The sequence below is a fragment of the Solenopsis invicta genome, chromosome 1 (genome assembly GCF_016802725.1).
Source record: "Solenopsis invicta isolate M01_SB chromosome 1, UNIL_Sinv_3.0, whole genome shotgun sequence".
Taxonomy (NCBI): Eukaryota; Metazoa; Arthropoda; class Insecta; order Hymenoptera; family Formicidae; genus Solenopsis; species Solenopsis invicta.
This window is the reverse complement of record NC_052664.1, coordinates 15,755,815-15,776,109: the sequence shown is the minus strand read 5'-3', so window position 1 is coordinate 15,776,109 and position 20,295 is coordinate 15,755,815. Positions and strand designations below refer to the sequence as shown.

At 33.5% G+C, this 20,295-nt stretch overlaps 1 protein-coding gene across 7 annotated transcripts in view; it reads right to left on the bottom strand.

Moving 5' to 3' along the window:
• Positions 1–20,295, bottom strand: part of LOC105194346 (glutamate receptor ionotropic, kainate 2) — a 305,511-nt gene that overhangs the window by 101,783 nt on the left and 183,433 nt on the right. For all 7 annotated transcript variants that reach the window (XM_039447762.1, XM_039447759.1, XM_039447754.1 and 4 more), the window contains one exon: positions 2,637–2,821. In XM_039447762.1, the coding sequence (XP_039303696.1) occupies positions 2,637–2,821 (185 nt within the window). The remainder of the gene's footprint in view (positions 1–2,636; positions 2,822–20,295) is intronic.

Here is a 20,295-nt window from a genome sequence, read left to right as displayed (position 1 = left end):
CTGCTGGTCGTGTTTCATTTCTCGTGGATCTAAGAATTGTCAATTAGAGTGCTTGGTTTTTAAGGAATTAAATAATAAAAAAGTTTAGCAGGCCTATGCCAGTCACAGCAGTTCTTAATGCTGAATAATAATTTTTAACTTTTACAATTTCCAACTTATTCAAACTTATTCAACTTCGAATTGGTAGGACGCTCCCACACAGAATGCTGGGAGATCCAGATTCGAGTCCTGGCTGAGATGTTATTTTTATGCAATAAAATTCTTTACAGTTTTTCCGAGGTGAAAGGGAGAGGGATAAATCTTACAGATGCTTCTAAAGCATTAATATTCTGACTTCACGGCTGTGTTTCAAGACCAAATATGCGGCGCGCAGTTTGAATAAATTGGAAATTGAAAAAATTAAAAATTATTATTCAACACTAAGAATCGCTATGACTGATATAGGCGTGCTAACTTTATATTTAATTTCGTCAGTCGAATATGACTTATTATTGTTTAAAAATGTAATGCCGTATTTATTATATGCTAATATAACAATTATATTAAAAAGAATCATTTTACAACTATATCTACTTTATACGAGTAAAGTGAAATTGTAGATATTGTCTTTTGATGTATATGTCAGAAGAAAATTTCGTTTTCGTTAGCTTTTACACTTTTCTTTGGGACATATGCTTGCGTGTTCCGTTCGGCGTGCCCGCAGCGACGGATTTATCGACTTTCTCGCGAATGTTCTTTCGTTTGAAGCGTAAAGCGCCTCGTAACCGCGGATATTTATTTTCCGTTCGCGAGTTTCTTCGAAAATAAAATAAAACTTAGTGATGGGCGATGAGCAAGATTTTACCACATCCTATACAGAGAATAAACAAAACGCTTTTGGGAATGGAGGACAAATCTAGTGGTAAATATTGAGAGGACGTGAGAACTAGCAAAGAGGAAAGAGCGTAGTGCAAGTCGCAAGGTGCAAACGTTCGCGAGTAACAAATATTGAAGAAAAGAAAGGGTTACGAAGATTCAGGAAATAAGAAAAGAGAGAGAGAGAGAGAGAGAAAGAGCGAAAAAGGAAAGAGAGCGGAGAGAAAGAGCGAGAACTCTCGTTAACCCAAAAAGCCCGACAGCTATACAAACCCGCGACCAGAGCTTTCAGCCGCACTTCTTCACGAAACTTTGCGCTTATTAAGAGAAATTCAAAAAGTTTCAGTTCTTTTGCGTTAAGTTGAGAACTACCGCACTGTGGGTATAGCATCCGATGCATATAGATACAACTGAATGTACCTTGGCTACGAAAAAAAAGCGATCTTCCGCACTATGAATATCTTAATGAAAATACGAGAACGATATAACCTTTCAGCGAAACGTGAAAATTGCTTCAATGATATTTTTGTGCATTAATTTGTATTTTTTATTAACTGTAACAAAGAAAACTTGAAACTATGAGATATAGCTTTATTAATCAATTTTTATAATATTGTGCTAGTATGTTTCTATCTCTCTATTTCAATGAAAATTTGATGATTTTCTGAACTTATTGATTTTTTCCCATCAGGCTGTGCATAATCAGGTGTGTGCATAAGTTCATAACATTTTTTCAACTAAACACTCGTAAGAAAAAATTGCAAAACAAGTTGTATTACCACAGCTGAGGTTTTGTCAAGCAGAACTTGCAACTTTCTATCGTAGATTTCCTTGGGGTGACCTGACCTCGACCGATTGTTAAAATTGAAATCACCAGAAACACCTATATTACTTTTCTCACACATGTTTACTGACCACCACACATACATATGTTACACAAAATTCTTTTGCCTTCTGCTGCTTTTTCAGTAAGAAAAAAAAAACGTAACATACAGTGACAAAAATAAACTTTTCACTTAAAACAAGGGCAAAACAACGACTGAAAAATGAAACTCACGTGAAAATGTTTTCTCACGCATTGAGCAGATGTTGGTTGAGTCATACATACACCGTGAAAGGAAGAGCGCATGTTTAATTTCCTAAGTTAATAGTGCGCAAATTCGACATTAAAAACTTATGCATACACCCAATGTATTTACAGTGCAACGTAAAATGCGAAACCGACTTTCGGTTAAATATGAAAATTACTTGAGTTTGTCAGTGACTCTATTAGTTAATGGCTTACATTTTTGATTAATTATCCTTTAAAAAAAAATACTTCAATAAACTGATTAGTTGTATCAGTGTAATGAAATATCATGAGTTACCGATGTAGTAATCAGTTTATTGAAACATTTTATCAATTCTTTTTTTCAAGGGATACTATATAAGAAAAAAAAACTTTAAACGCCCGAGTTATAATCATATTAATTTTTATGTTACAATAATAGTACGTTTTTGTCTCTTTGAATATTTGATGTTTCCTCTGAATTTCATGGATTTTTCTCTTTTTGCCACTTCAATTATAATTATGCAAAATGCGAAATGTGGAAATAACCTTGATTAGAACGACAACCGTTAATCCCACGATCTAAAAGGGCCACGTTTGCTCGTCGATGATGGCAGAGGTAAAACAGCTAGGGCAAGAAATCCGTGAGGCAGAGGGTCACGAAGGTAGATTTTGCGCGATGGGTGCCGCTTTAATGAGGCTATTATTCTGGCTAAAGTTTGTGTATACGTACCTTGGACAAAGTGGTGGGATGCGGATAGAGGTTGACGAGGCAGCTCTGCCGTCTGAGCCGGTAGTCCCAGCGCGTCTCCAAGTGCGGAATTTCCATGGTGTCGCAAATGCTTTGCACGTGAGACGCCGTGTGCGCGCTTTGTGGTCCAAAAATCGCCGCCACGCCGCCCCGCAATAGGTGGCACACTGTAACAAACGTCAAGGTATAAACGCGATCAGTAAGGATTATTATTATTATTGAAGTGCAAAAACTTTTTCCTTCCACCAAGAAAACTTTTAGCTGATGTTTGCGTCTACTTGATTATGAAAATTATTTTTTAGCAATAATATTTTCTCAACGGAGAATACGACGATAAAAAGAACTACAAGCAGTCAACAATTATCGGATTACATATTCCGCACATAAACTTATTTTTGAATTATTTATTCAAGCCAAAGGACATAAGAAAAATATTTATTATCATAAATCTTGTGTTTACAATATTATTGAGTTTACTTCATAAAGGCAAACAGTTTTTTATCAAAGCGTAATTATAAACATATTACGCTGTTTATACCTGTGTACTAAAACAACTCGTTCCAACACAAATATGAAATTGTGCAAATTGAAATTGGGAGACGGCACGTGGATCGATTAATTAGGCAGCTCGCTTCTATTATGATAATGTACATGTAGATGCGAGCGTAACACGCAGATACGCGGGCAAGATAAGCATGACGTTGAACGCTGAGGGCAGTGTACTGTGATGTTAAGCTGAACAAAACGGAATGACCTGTCCTATCATAATATATCGATCGTGTCACCGTCAACTAATGTGATTAAGCCTGTTTCGCACATCGACAACATAACGTCCGTATCATATGGAGCCCATTATCGATTAATCACCGCAACTCGTGCGAACTTAGTAGCGTGGCGCAACATCGTGTGCAGCTTGTCGGACGATCTCGCGATCTCACGAGCTCTCCATTCGCCAGTCGTGATAAACGACTCGGTATTACCGGAACGTTCGCCAGGATCTCACTGTCCGTTCGGGATCTTGCGCCGCGCCGGCCCGATGCATATAACTCTCGTCAATCTCTCCCATTCACTCCCAATTTCATTTAGCGAATAAATGTTTTCGTTACCTTTGGCACGGCCGGTTTCGGTCATATTGCATCGGATATTCTTACGTGATGGTATCCCCCTCCCCTCCCTCTTCCTCTTTCTCAACGACAGTGACGATAAATCACTACGTCGAACCAAACATCTATTCGACACGGAATATTGCAAATTTCTCGAGCTAACGCATGTCAGATTCGCTTCCTTTTCTTCGTGCTCTTCGAAAGAAAAAAAAATGAGCAGCGTTGCTATCCCGATGGAGATCCACCCTCCCGTGTTGCATCCCCTTCAATTATAACATCGCGATTATCCTGACGATTTCGTCATCATAGATTCTCGCTTATCTCCGGTTTATCCGGGGTATCTCGGTCGGAGTAGTCGATCGCGGATAAGTCATAATGAGAATTTTTTGCTCGCAGAAACTTCTCTCTCGATAAGCGCGAGCGGGTAAACTTTGGAAGAAAATTGTCTCGGCGCTCCGCCAAGCACTTGGCGGAAGATTGCTTTGAAACTCACTTATGATATCTTTCATTAATAAAAAAAGAATATATTTGGTTCATCGTCGTCGTTCCTAGAGATCGTTGGATAACGTGAAAATTGCTCGAAAAATCATTTCATCTAACGGCGAACATCGTGTGTATATTTCGATGGCGATATGCTTGCGCCTCCTCGTTAAATCGACATTTTTCTCGTAGCAGCCATTTACTTTTACTCACACTGGTAATTAAAATCTGCGATGTGAGTACAAGCTATCCTAACGAACTGACATTAATTTCTCTCGTCTTTCTCGTCTCTGATTTGAACCGCGAGATGATTTTTTTCTTTTCTCCGACGCATACGATAAAAAAAAAGAGAAAGAAAAGCACGCTTCGAAAGTATAATCGGTTTATAATCCAGCGCAGTAGGATTGCTATTAATGATTGTATTTTTATATAACTCTGTGAAAAAAGTATTTTATTTAAAAGAATCTCTTTTATTCAATCTCTCATACATCTCATTACAAAATTACTCAGTAATTACCAATTATTTCTAAAATTACTTTTTTAGTTAGATTTTATAATTACTTATTATATATTGGCAATATATTCATAAAAAAATGCATTTAATGGAAATTTTGTATAAATTTTTATAATTTGCGTTAAATACGCAGTATAAGATAATATAATATATGAAAACTGAACTTTTTCACAAAAATTTGATAAATTTAACGTCAATTTATATTGAAAATTTGCAATATTAAATGAGAAGGCGGTAATACGGTAATCATTTTTATTTTATTGAACAATCAATATTTTATTGTATATTGAAACTTGAACGATTTTATTCGTTAGAGTATTGTTTAACAGATTCTAGACTCAAAGTAATGAAATATTTATTACTCAAGGTGTGATTTATAAAAATGTGATACACTGCATAATCGGTGGAAAAAGAAAAGTGGTGATAATATACTAAACTAAAAGTAAATTTAAAAAATTTTAGTTTAAAAACACAGTATTTTGTTACAAAATTATATATTTTTAATTTTCCATCGTGTAGAATTTTTCTGCATTCAGAAATATTTTATCCTTGTTTAATATTAAACAACAAGGATAAAATGATATCTCTGATATTTCTGAACACAATCCTCTAACAATTGATTTATCAAAGAAATATTTTTATATAAAAATTTCGCTTAAAATGCTACATTAACAAAGTCCCATGTACTGTTTAACTTTGCATAACTCGAAATGTATATACAGCCAAATAAAAGGTGAAATAAAAAAAAACCTCGAGTGTACATAGCTTGGTGTGGTAATACGCTCAACTTTAAAAACAATGAGAAAATATGTGCAATTTAGTGCTAATGAAGTGTACCTTAAAAAAGTTTCAAATTGTTCAAAAATAAAAATATCTTATAACAATTGTTAGCTATTGTGTATTGGTATTGGGCTACTAAACGAGTAATTCCATAAGCAATTATTAGAATTCGCCATTTATTTAATAACGGAAATAATAGGGATAGCCGTAATACTCCCTTCTCCTCTACTATTCTTAGTATTCGCATAAATTCTCTTGTATAATTAGCATATAAAATAATTTCTTTTTACATTAATATTTTGAAGGCGATAGATTATATGGTACACAATAAAATATTTATTTTTAATAGAAAAGTGCTCAGTACTTTAGAGAACCAAAGATGAGAAATACAACTCGCAACAGCATTAAATAACTGATAACGTTTGAAAGTTTGAATAATAAAAACTTTGAAACTGACTAAACAGAATATTTCCATATCCTATAGACAAACTTAAAGCGCGAAGATAATTCAATTTTCTTATTAACCTTCCACTAAGCCGGAATCATTTCCAAATCTGACAAAGAATGCGGAACGCGCGCCTCCCGGCACAAGCAAATATGTATTAATAGCATCACTGACTTTTGTGAAAACTTGATTAAATCGCTTTGTAAAAGCGCAACATCCGAGTCGCAGCGAAGCGTGTAAGCGCGAGCGAGTCACCCGGCGAGCGACAGCTTTAATCCGAAGTTACCTTTTGATCATTTATTCCGAGCGAAAACCATCTAATGTCCCCTGCAGGCTGCTCCACAGGCTCCACCACGGCGAAAGGATCATGTCGGGGGAGGAGAAAGAGAAAAGGAGTGAGACAGGGGGGAGGGGGAGGGTTGCGCATCTCTCGGTCTCCCCCCCGCGTTTCACCTGCATATACCTTACCGCAGTCGGAATCTCTATAATCGGTGGGCAAAGTCGGCTTCTACTGCCATAGGAGCCTCAAAGTAATACCCGGACAGCGCTGGCGGCGTTTTAAGGTTGAAATATGATATGCGCTATATTGAAATTCCGGATGCAATTTCGTCGGATGGCCCCGGGGCATCCCGCGAACGGCCATACACATCGGTATGTATCGAGAACTCGGTTTTTTTCTTCCGCTTTCTTTTTTTTTCTCCGATTGGTCGCAGCATGCTGGAGGTCTCGACAATCTCTTTTCCGAGGTGCGCCCGAAATCAATTCGAGCTGCATTGTGACCCAAGAGCAATACGCACGCTCGTCTTTTACTCATTTTGAGACGCAAGTTATGAAATGTGGGAAAGCTTTGCATATTATCGATCGTGCTATAAATTCGTACGATAAAAATACAAGAAGGTAGTCATACGGTACACTTCTGCTATTGTTATTTTAAATCAGCGTCATTTTTAAATTATGTCACAATATCACTAAATATGGCACTAAAATACGTGACGCAATCAAGAAGAAAGAAACGATCATACTCGAGAAGATTTAAAATAATAAGATTAAATCCGTATACTTCGAGAAAAATAGCTTGGAAATTCGATGAAGTAGTCATACTTGCCTATTTTGCTTTTAATATTGTCATTACAAGCAATTAGTATAATAAGATGTATAAATTATAATTTATACATATATATATTTTATGTATGTACATATATATTATTATTAGACTCAAACGTATAACTTATACACTGTTATATACATTTCGAAATAGCTTGGACATTTAATGAATATATTATTCATATACTTGAGTGAAGCTTCGCTTTAATACTTTCGTTACATACTTCGATGAATACTTTACCAAATTTTCCAGCTATTTTTCTCGAAATATAGAGAAGAAGGTAGTAATATGGCTACTGTAAGTATTACGGCTGTTCTTCTTATTATCTTCATTATTAGGTGAATTTTAACAATTGCCTGTGGAACCGTTTGTTTAGTAACTCACCGTTATGCAGTGGCATTAATATGCTAATACTCAATAGCTGACAGTTATTATAAGATATTTCTACTTTGTAGTATTTCGAAACTTTTTCAAGGAACATTTTAACCTCCATAATAATTACACATGTCTCCTCGCTATTTTTTAATTTTAGCGTATTATCATACAAATATATGTATGTAGACTCGAGTGTTTTTTTTTGTTATCTAACTTTTTATTCGGAACACATTTCGAGTTATGTAAAATTATTCAATAGCATAGCATTTTATTAATATGACTACTTAAGCGAGATTTTTATATTGAAAATTTCTTCGAAAAATCAATTGTTATTCTAGAGTGCTACGTTCAGAAATATTTCTAGGTAATTAACACTTCATTACTTTGAGCCTAGAATCTATTTCACTTTGACAAAACACTTTAACGAATATAACTATTCAAGTTTCATAACAATCAATTTCATAATATAAAATATTGATTATTAAATAAAAGTTATTAAATAAAATGTAAATGGATATTACTACCTTTTCTTTTACACATTTATTCCATTATTTTCAATTTTTTTAAAGCATGATTATTTCTTTGTTGATTGCGTTACATTTTAATTCTATATTTAGTGACATTGTGACATGACATCGATCTAAATTTATAATAATAAAAGTAAGTTAATGCAATAATTTTCAGATTTCTGAAGCATTATATTAATAAATGCATTAGCTCCTGAAAAAAGAACTGATATAAGTGTTTCAATAAATTCATTACTAAATCAATAAATGTAATATTTCATCAGTTACTCACATAATAATTAGTTTAATGAAACACTTTACCAGTTCTTTTTTAAGAGATCTGTGAACAAATTTACTTCAATAAAAAATTTTTTTTAATTTCTTTCTCATGTTTTCTGTGGCTTAAGTATGCCATTTTTAATGTTTTTAATTAAAATTTTAATTTTCAATTATATTAATAAAATTCTATCATGATGTATGTTTGACTAAACTTACCAAAACACGTTTTTAAATTTATTTTAGTTTTTTAAACTTAAATATAAATATTAAGTTGTATTTAAATATCATTATATTACATGTAATGAAATTATTAAAAAATGTGAAAATACTATAAATCGAAACATGTCTTTTTATTTTCCTTATATATTTTATTTCTGTATCATTTCTTAAATACATTCTATTATTGTTTAATTATGAATGTTTTTCAACTAAAATGTTTTTTCAGAAATGATAATTTTGCAGTATCTACATGTGTATAAGTTACAACGTATAACTTTAAAATATAAAATATACATATATTCTTTATGAAAATTGATATTTCATATTTTTAATTTTCTTTCTCGAGTTACAATATAATTCGCAATTAACTAGAAATGAGAAAATATGATTAGTAGATTAAATGTTGTAAATACTTGAAAAATAAATATGGTCGTAATGTTTCAATGTTTTATTTTAATTACGGAAATGTAAAATGTTGCACATTACTTGTTTACTGACTTTTACTGCGTACAATCGTTCCTTTAAAAAATAAAACGGGAATAAACTACAGCGATTGCTTCCTTTACTTTACGTCACATATTACATAACACGGAAAATCTAGAGGCTAAAATTTTATTATACCTGCGCATTGCGAGATAATATTCCATCACATTGCACAATCGTTCTTGGCGAAGTTGTGACCATCCTTCGCTAACACGGATTTCTATCTTAAGCTCTTACCAAACGTCAGTGTGTGCACAAACCGCGCTTACTTCTATGCTCTATAAGCATCTTAGACACAACTCGTGCTCTCACCGGCAGACAGCTGGATACATATTGTAAGTGCAATGGAGTCGACATGGCATCCAGTTGCTCTGGTTGTATCGTTGTGTCCTGGCTTTGCGCGTAGATAGGATTATCACTCGGTAATATATCAAAGCCAGTTGGCGAGCGACCCGGCACCGAGTAATATCTAATCCCGCGGTTCTCCCTTCCTCCCTTCTCAAGCGCTTCTATGCGAATCTTGATCGCGCCCGTTCGTCGACTGTAATTTCACCCTTCATCTCAAAACCGCTAACCAGTCGTGATAGTGGCATTCTTTATTTTATTTCCTTTTTAATAAAGCAATAAAAACGCGCAAAATAATTCTAAACTTTTATGCATTTTGTTCCGATATAAAAAAATAATAACGAACAAATACCTAAATATCTATAGATTATTGCAAATCCAAGTGTGTATTTTTGAGTGTAAAATTATGTTGTTACTTTTTAAGTATTTATGTGCGTGTAATTTTTTTATATGCTTAGACGTATAATTTAATATTGATATACGTTCAAGCGTGTAAAAAGTACAAAAATTACACGCATAAATTTAATTTAATGTATAAAATATACTAATACGTAAAAAGTGACTGCACATTTTACACTCTTGGATTTGTAGTGTAAATTATATGTTAAAAACTGGTTTATAAATAACAATATATATCATTAATTTTATTATACATTCTACCTTATAATATAATATAAAATAAATAAATAATACGACTTCTGAACATTTAATGTATCATACAATATTAAGCAATAAATTCTTAATATAGATAATAAATAAGTTCTTTTAATTCCAAGTGATGAGTAAAAACGTAAATAAATATTAAAGGCGTCTTTAAAGATTATCTTCAAAGTTCTATCTAAGAGACAATTTTTAATGAAAAAGATACGGAAAATTCTTTATGGAAGGAATAAAAGAACAGGGAAAATGTTCACCCAAAAGGCTTCTAATTTTTTACTTATTTTTAGTTTTCTTTTCTTCGGTTTTAATATTATAATTAAAGTGCAAGACCCGCTCTTCCAGTATTAATCTACGACTTCTAAAGTATCCTATATATATGCAGCTCTCTTATTTTTCTTACCATTTCCTCGACATTGCACGGTCGAAATTCTTACTGCCTGTCCTTAGGAAAGTGATATGTTTCTATTCTCTCGGGGCTTTTCCCCGTCGGTTTCACTCAAGTATTTCAGTACGTTTGGTGGCCACCAACCATAACTTCGTTCTCTTTTCTCCTTGTTCGGAGAAACTCTCTTTTTTCTCTTTCACTCTCGCTCGTTCCTTATTCAAGATTAGGGTATTCGATAGCGTAAAAGTATCTACATTGCACGCTCTCTTTCCCTGCTCTCTTTTTATCCGTGGATTTATATTCTCAATCTGACTTGTGGGCACATATCCGCCTTCAATTTTTATTTCTTGGATAACAAGTCTGATTTGCGAGTTGGAAGTTAACTTCGGCGCGACTTAGCCGGCGAAATCCGCGAAACCTAGCCCGTGGATGAGCCGGCAAAATGTGAAATAGCCTACGTTAACGCGCTCGCGTAAGCCCAATATCTTGGGCGAACCCCGAAATCTACTTTCGCCCTTCATAAATTTAAACTGGATCGCGCGGCATAGCGATCGGCGATAAAGATCACGAGAAAAGTCTGTGGTCCCCGGATATCGCTATCGGTGCGGTTAATAAGATATTTTGTTTTACGACTTGACACTTTCGGCACCTCGGACATTTATAGCTTCTATTGAATTCTATCGAGTTCTATTGAATTCTCGTCAACGACTTGTTGAGGACGGAAAGTCCAGTTCGCGCGCGACGTTTTCACGAGACGTGATATCGGGATCGGCCTCCATCCGCTCCATTTCGAGACAGTATTGGAATAAGATATCGACATTATCAGGCGGAACCATGTTCATATCATATTCGTTCCTGTTGATCTTGATATACGTCCGCATTTCTACTTTTAATCTTATAGATATAAGTAATTTTATCATAATCCACGAAATCGTTATGTGCAGGCAAATATTTTGCGCAAGCAGACAATTTTTTTCTTTTAACTATAATTATCAATTTTAATTTGCATTTGTTAATTAATAGCTAATTATAATACGTGAGTTTTACAGATTTTATATTATTGGAAACGAATCCGTAAATAAAATTGTTCTATCACATCACATTTTTGACCTGTAGCACAAAAATACTTGAAAGTGCCTTTTTTTGCAACTTTCAGTTCAATTTTCTTAAATATGTGAGACAACAATTTCGTTTGCGGATTTATTTGCAGTGATAAAGAATCATCTTGTCTAGTTTGTGATTTTAAAAAAGTTTAAACTTACCACACAGTGTCATCTTAAGACAACAATTTGGGAAATTTTGTTATCTCATATTTTTATCAATTATGTACGTGGAAAATTACAGTTAGAGAAGGAATCTTGGCAGTTGTTCGCAATATTTAATTTGCAAACTATTTCGAGGGGTCTAAAGTCACTTGATAGTTGACACGAGATTTCTCAATTCTAATTATTCAAGGTAATCGAAATCAAATCGTTTCTCAACGGCAGGAAATTCGCAGCCTAATCGGTCGCCTTAAATTATACCGTCTCGTCCGTTATAGCACGGATCATTTAAAAGTGATTAAATCGAAAATGTCATTGAACCAGACTAGGCGAATCGATGAGCCAACTAATCGTCTTTTTGCTCACGTCCCCGAAACTTGATGCGCGTACTGATTCGTACTCGTCGATTCCACGAGCGAGAGAGCGGCGGGATTATGTTAATTCGTTCGTCAGCGCGGCGCGCGATCACGGATGCTGCTAGGCGCTTGCATCCACCACAATCTACAAGATAGACGAAGAAGGAAACCCTGGGCGTAAGGTACAGATACGGGGAAGGAAACTTCGCAGAGCTTCGAGAGTGATTTTAATCCCTTCGCAATGAGGACCGAATTGTCCTTTAATCTTCCTAATGCCGTTTCTCGGGAAACTAACTGCTACACTCAAGAGCGGGTGAAACCCGGCCGGGTTGGAGGAAACGAATGTTTTCTTACGTGGTATCTAACTGTCCGTCCCCCCGACTGAAACCCGCCACGCGCACAATCGTGATTTTACTTCACTCGTGACGCTAAGTCTTTGATTTCCATTTTACTGCAATAAGTAGATTGTTTCGTTCCTGTCTCGTGCAAGCAAGATACTTCAATGCCACAATTGATATCGTGTATCTGTGGCAAATATTTGGAATAGAAAATATCTTCTGCTTGAGATACCTGCGTTTTTAGCATTTATTTATGATGATGAAATTGCAAATGTATATAAATGCTACATGCACGTATATCAATTATAAATTAAAAGATTAGAGATTTTAAAGATTATGCAAAAAATCATATTTTAAATAAACGCGAGGAAGTAATTCGTATATTTTAAATAAATGCTACAAAAATCCGTACGCTAGTACAGTATCCAATATCCACAGTGTTGCGAATAGAAGAAAGTTTGTCCAACTCGTATCCTCTTCAACCAAAGTGTAAGTTAATAGAATTCTTGAAAGAGTTACGACAACGTTTCGCGATTTGCAACATTGTAACTGTATTATAGACTTACCGATTCGCATTGACTTGTGTACCCATGCATTTATCGATTCGCATTGACTTATTTATCCTTATTTAAATCTTTTAAAAAACAAGTTGATTTATATTTTAATGCACTTTCCACTCTAGTGTTGGATTAATGATTAACGTGTGAAGCATTGAATGCTTTAAAGCATGACTTTTTGATACTCATCGTGAAAACACAAAAGATGTTCCTGCCAGAGGGTGTCCAATCTATACACTGAAAATTTCAGATTAATTTTAGATTCTGAACAGGTTTGCAATATTACCATGGATCGAAGGTTAAATACACGGCTTTCCTTTGCCGGGGTTGGGTCGACTTTGGCAAGAGGGATTTACGTTTATCGCCGATTCGTCGAGCGAGTCGAAACGGGGTACGAAGGAAGATCTCCTCATGGAAGATCGATAGACACACAAATAATGCATTGCTCGTCGGACAAAGAACCCTTCCTCCGTGCGAAACGCGCTTTATCACGTTCCGTCGCGGCACGATTCCGATGCGAAGATAAAAGCGACCAGCTGTAGAAAGAATGGAAGACGTCAGCGTTACGAGATCAGTTCTCTTCGGCGTGTATATGCATCCTTGTTTAAGGAGTGAAAGGCATTGGTACTGATTACGAGATATCCTCCTTTAAGAGATAAGAAAAAATCAATTTTTTTTTATTCTTCAATATTCCTAATATTTGAAGTCTTCAAAATAATTTTCCAAGCGTTTTGTTAATGCGAGTATTTGATGATTTGACGAAATTATATCAAAAGAAAGTAACAGCCTCAAAATAGAAGAGCTTGATCAGCACGGTGTTCATCATCTCGCATTGTTTTTAAATAAGAAGAAAGTTTATAAATATACGAGTCATTATCATGGTATGCTCTGTAATTATGTTACTGTTTAGAATTCTTTGCTCCAACTTGTACATAGTTGTAAAATGAGATTCAAACTATAGAATATGATTCTATTAAATTAACCATTAAACATTAAACAGTATACCGCTGTTTTAAAAATGTTTCAAAAATGAAGTGATGAGAACCAAGATTCAACTGCAAATAAAAATAGTCATTGACCAAAAAGACAAAGTTCGTTTACAAGCAGCAATGCTATAAATAATATAAAAGACCTGAATAACGAGAAAACTCGAAAAACTTAAAAAAAAACAAGAATTATTCGAGGAAGCAAAAAGTTTATTATACAGATCTAATATTGCTGATTAGTAAGTAATGAAAATTACAAGCTATATAAAAAAAGTATTTTTCAACTTTAAAACCGTGTTTGTTTGATAGTGTGAGACAAATTTCTTGAAACCGATAAGTATTAATAATAACGGACCCAATTCTAATCAGTTTGATCTACACACATATTATCAAGCTCATCGTCCTAAATAACAATCAAAGGATTTTAGTCGTTGCTCGTTATTTATTAAAAGATTAAAAAAGGACAATAAAAATGTGTTTAACTCCATACTTTTAACTTTATCTAGCATAAATGTCATATTATTTGCAAATTTCAATAAATACGCCGACGGGGGAGGAGCTCTGCTTTTCCTCCTGCATTCTCAATGCCAAAGATATAACTTAGCTTAAACCAAATTTTAGTTTCAAATCAGAAAGTGCTTCCCGTGAAAATTGAAGATCCATGTGAAACAGTACAATTAAAGATCTCGTTTTGCCCTGTTAGTAAGAAGGGAGTGTGGGCTGAACATCGCTTCGGATGGAAGTCGAAAACCTATGTGGAACAATACAATTATAGACCACGTTTCGTCCTGTAAGCAGAAAGTACGTGTGGAATGGACATCGTTTCGCGTGGAAGTTGAAAACCCGTATGGAATAGTACAATTATAGATCTCGTTTCGTTCTGTAAGCATGTGAAGGGAGGAGGGGTGGCGCGAACCTCGCATCGCGTGGAAATTGAAAATCCATCTGGGAGCGTACAATTATCGATCTCGTATCGTTCTATAAGCAGGGAATGTGGGGTAAACATCACTTCGCGTGGAAGTCGAAAACCCACGTGAAACAATACAATTAGTATACTATAGACCACGTTTCGTCCTGCAAACAGGGAAGATGTGAGACCCCTCGTCTCGCGTTGCAATGTACATACGTCAGCGGAGATCGTGATTAATCACTTAACCACGAATACAATTTGCACATATTTACTTCTTAAATGAACACCTTGTGTCTAAAAATGCTTTATTTATGAAATTTGTTTTGTTCATAACTTTTTAATAAATGAACAATGAATAAAACCTTTTTGATTTAGGACGAGAACCTTGACGATACATGTCAAAGTCAAGCTGATTGAAGTTGAATCCTCTACTGTTAATACTGATCAAAATTTTTTATCATTTTGTTAAATTTGAATGTTTTTATTTAGTTCTAGTTCAACGATCTAGTTCTAGTCACACTTCTCTTGAATAAAAAAAAAGATTTTGGTTTTTTTGTTTTAAATGTCCAGAAGAGCTGCTTACATTTATCTTAGCGCTTATTTGTATTATTTTTTGCAATCTGTTAGTAACCAGTGCGAGAAAATAATATTTTTAAAATTAAAAACTATTTAAGTACTATTAAAATAGTAATAAGAGTATGCAATACTTGTATTAATTGATATTACTTAATTTTATCTTCTTAAAGGGAAAAATTCCCCAAAAATATCTTTTTTCAATTTTTCGAAGGAGAAAATCCTCTTAATTTATTATATTTGACTGTAATTATTTGCTTTCAATTCTTATATTTTGCTGTAATCATGATATAAATTAAATCAAGTTAACGCGCACGTACATAACACATAGTTTAAATTATCTTAATCAGAATATTCGGTCTTACCCTGCTAAATTATCTCAAGAAAACTTTGAATGTGTAATATAATGCAATTACGTTATAATTAGGATATAATTAAGAACCCGTAGAGTTTTCAAATTGCGTAGCTATGCAAACGTTAGAATCTAAAGGTAATTCTTCGTCATTTCATCTCTTATTTCGAGATCATCGTATCTATCCATCGGTAATTCAAGCCTGGCTCTTTCATGCCTTGTTCTGTTATCGCGAATAAGTTCGTCCTTATCATGCAATTACATTACAAAGGGCTCGGGTTAGTCTCATGGTGCTGTCGTTCATGCAATTCTTCGCGACGACTTCGGCAGTTCTCCGTAACTCGATATTGAACAGCCCGTTCTTGGCTGCTTCTTCATTTTGTCTCGTTTAGCGTTTCCATGGAAACTTTAACCCTTTCGTCGCTGACACAAATGCTATAAGAAACATAGCATTAAAGTTAAATTCTAATATAGTTTTGGTAACAAGTTTAATAAATGAGAATTTCCTTTTAACGTTTCTGTGTTCATTAACTTTTTTATTATTATGTTGAGGGCTTGAAACAAAAGTTCGTAACGCTTTTAAAATGAAATTCGAAGATTATATTTAGATATTTAGATTTATTTAACCACTTATGTGTCGCTACATTTTTATTCCAAAATGTATTTAACATTGATAAATATGATTTTTATATTAAATATTTATTAAGAAAAATCGATTATGTAAATAAATAGATTAATGCAAACGTTTGCGCAAGATACATATTTCAAAACATTGAATTGGAAAAATCAGGCCATATATGTATTAGGAGATAAATTTAGTTTCCGCCACTCACAGAGATGGCTCCAGCTGCAAAAGTTTGGCAATTAAAGCTGATTATCTATTGAAGATTAGACACCTATCAATATAATTCAGTGAGCAAATCAAAAGTTAATTGTGAAAATAAAGATACTTTTTGATCGATTTAAAATAAATTGTGATATTTCACTATTTTGTTCTAAAAAACACTGCAGCTGAAGCGCATCGATTGAGTTCTGAAACTTATAGTGAATAAGTTCCATTAGAAGGAACACGTAGAGACTGATTTAAATTTAAACAATTTTAAAATGGTTTAAACGTGAATTTCAATGTGGAAGACAAAGAAAGTTCAGGACAATTGAAAAAATTTGAAGACGCTAAATTGCAAGCATTATTGGATGAAAATCCAACTCAATCGCTTTAGAAATTATCAAAAGTGTTAAAAGTTACTTCTACGATTGTGAAAAAGACCATCAGTAGCCAGTAATCAACGTAAAGTGATTCTTTGGCATGACAACGCGCGGCCACATGTGGCAAAAACTGTGAAACACTGTTGGAGCTCGAATGAGAAGTTCTCCACTCAGCCTATTCTCCAGATTTAGTCCCATCGGATTACCATCTTCGATCGATGCAACACGCGTTCGCCAATACACACTTCTCCGATTACGAACAAGTCCGAAAATGGGTGGATGAATGACTATTTGAAAGCTCGTTCCATCATCGCGGAAAAACAACTTTCGCCAGAAAAATGGGAAAAAATAATGGAAAACGATGGAAAATACTTTGGTGTATTAATTCATATTTTTATATTGAAATAATTTCGTTTTTCAAGCAACAAACGGTGAAATCTAAGTTTAGTATCTAATGTGTCCACATCTCTCTATTTTTCTCGGATACATTTTTGTATATTTTATTATTGTATATTTATAACAAGAGGATTAAAGCGAAAAATAGGAATGAGATTTACTGTTGCATTAATATACACAAACTAATAGATGGGATGAGTGTATAAAAACCATGAACCTTTTTTTCCGATTTATTCGAAGCTCTTTACATTCCGGATGGCTCTTATCAAAATTTAAGAAAAAGCAACGTTTCAAGATGCAAATGAGGATTAAGTGGGATTACGTTTAATTGTCAAGCTGAGATACAATAACTCAAGATCATTCGCAATTGATTGATGAGGGTAATTAATTAAAGTGTATAACAAATTAAAACAGATTAAAATAAAAACTAACGTAATTAACTTAACAAAAATATGTTAAAAATAAGTACATATCAGTTATTTTTTTATTTTTATCATTTTCTTTGCATATAATTATGGAACCCAATCATATCATTTATAAAATATATTGTTATAGAATTATATTGATTGTAAAAGTATATTTTAACAAATCTTGTCTCAATATCGTAAAGAAATTAAATAAAAAGAGATAATTAGATTTAAGTTTGAGAAATAATCAATTCGAAAGGAGCATATAAAAGTTATAATAAGTAAAAAGCTAATTAGAATACAAAATATAAAAAGGGTAATGATAAATTAAGATTAAGTGTGCAGATAAAGCATAATTAAAACCGACGTGATTAGAACGTGAAATGATGAATGAAGATAAAGCGCGCAGATAAAGTAGGACGATGAAAAAACCGACGCGATTAGAACGTTAAATGATAGTATTCATGTTAATCACAATCGCAACCAATTTTCCGACGCGCTGTTGAAAAGCTCATTTTCGACAGTCTTTAAACTCTCGAGTTCTTCGTGTCGAGCGAGTTTTTGCGCAAACTTCGAAGATTAGCTTAATGCATTAGCACGAGAGATCGTATTAGTCAGCTCCCTACGGCACGCTTTCGGAGTTAACTACCCATCGGTTAACTACCCTCTTCTAGAGACCAAGTCTATTGGCCGAATAGCTAACTGAAATCTCTTCCGCTTCAAAGATGTTTCCGTTGACGGAAGGCAAACTGCTGCGATAAAAACGATTAAAATAGTGAATGAAATTCGCTTTCAGTCCGAATTTTAGGTTTGACATGTACCATATGTACAAAGCTCGCGCTTTTATTTTTTAACTGATCCGTTATTTTTTTTAATTTTGTTCTTTTTTACATCAAACGGAACACATATATAAAATAAGAAAAAAGTACTTAACCGGTAAAATCAATTGATAAAATCAATTTTCAAAAAAATTGATTTTTTAAGGACATCGTCATTTTTTAACTGGAATTATATGATGTTTTACATACATAATTTAATTTCTCTGGATTATTCTGCATATTATTCTATATTTAAAAGTATTAAAGTAAAGTCATTGAAAAATTTACGAAATGTGTATGATTAACCATTAAACGCATTAGAGGGTTTGACAGACCTTCCTGAAAAAAGATCTTTACTTCCGTGTCATTTTATTTTAGTTGAGCAATAAAGTTGGTCAACCATAGCGGTCGATAGGGGAGACTTCAAACTCTTTTTCCACTTAACCCGAATCTTTTTTCTCATTTTTTTCTGTCTTCACATAGCAAGCGATCGAAATTTTAGGAGAATTTCCAATAGTGTGTTTAACGGTTAACAAAATATTTTATATATTTTATTATCTCATATTTTGACGTAAAATATAAAATATCTCATAACTATAAATTTTTAGATAATTATATCTAATTTGTAATATTTTTGTACACAAAATAATGACATGAATTAATTGATGTAATTAAGACATACAGTTGCTCTTAAAAAAATTACGCAATTTGCAGTATGCAATTACATATTTTTTTAAAGGTAACAATAAATTTTCTTTTATGTCAAAATATAAATGGAATAAAGTATAAGCTATTGCTTTTTTGAAAACTTTACCTTAATACTTTTATGCATAAAATTAGAAGCATCATATTATATAAAAAAATATAATATAATTTAAATTTATAAATCTATTTAAAAAAAAACGATAATTTTAATATGATAATAAAAATCAATTGTTTCGAAAATTAATTTAGCATTAGTTATCCACCTCTATTAAGCTGGACCCCCCACCAGCGAAAATCAAGTTCGCACTAGGTCAAAAATTTAGTGCTATTTATGTGCTAATTTGTTACTCTAGTCCGGATTTTTTTGCTCAAGCCGTTTAGCAACATTTAAAAAAAAATGGGGGGGGGGTCCAGCTTAATGGCAAGCTGGACCCCCCCATAAAAAAAAAATATATATACAGTAGCCCCTAGGCAAAAACAACTACGCTAGAATTTGTTGCTAATTTGTTACTCTCATATAAGACCAAAATAAATATAAAATTGTTTATTAAATATCATTATGCGTGGAGCTTGCGCGCCGCGCTGTATCATCCGTCACCTTATCTCGAAATAAATTGCTACTTGCATAGTATTATATTAAATGATAGAAATCCAACTACTAAAATAAATGCAACTTCGGAATTAGTTGCTAGATATAACTTGTAAAAAATATATTTGTTCGCGCAAGGCGCGTGCCATCCACGCACAAAGTAATTATTTTCAACAAGTTACAGCCAGCAAAAAAATCTTAATCTTATACCAAAATGTTCGTTAGACATCCTACTACTAAAAAAAATTGATTTTGGATTTAGTTACTAATTATAACTTGTAAAAAATATATTTGTTCGTGCGAGGCGCGTGCTTTCCACGCACAAAGTAATTATTTTCAACAAGTTACAGCCAGCAAAAATATCTTAATCTTATACCAAAATGTTCGTTAGACATCCTACTACTAAAAAAAAATTGATTTTGGATTTAGTTACTAATTATAACTTGTAAAAAATATATTTATTTATGCGAGGCGCTTGCTTTCCACGCACAAAGTAATTATTTTCAA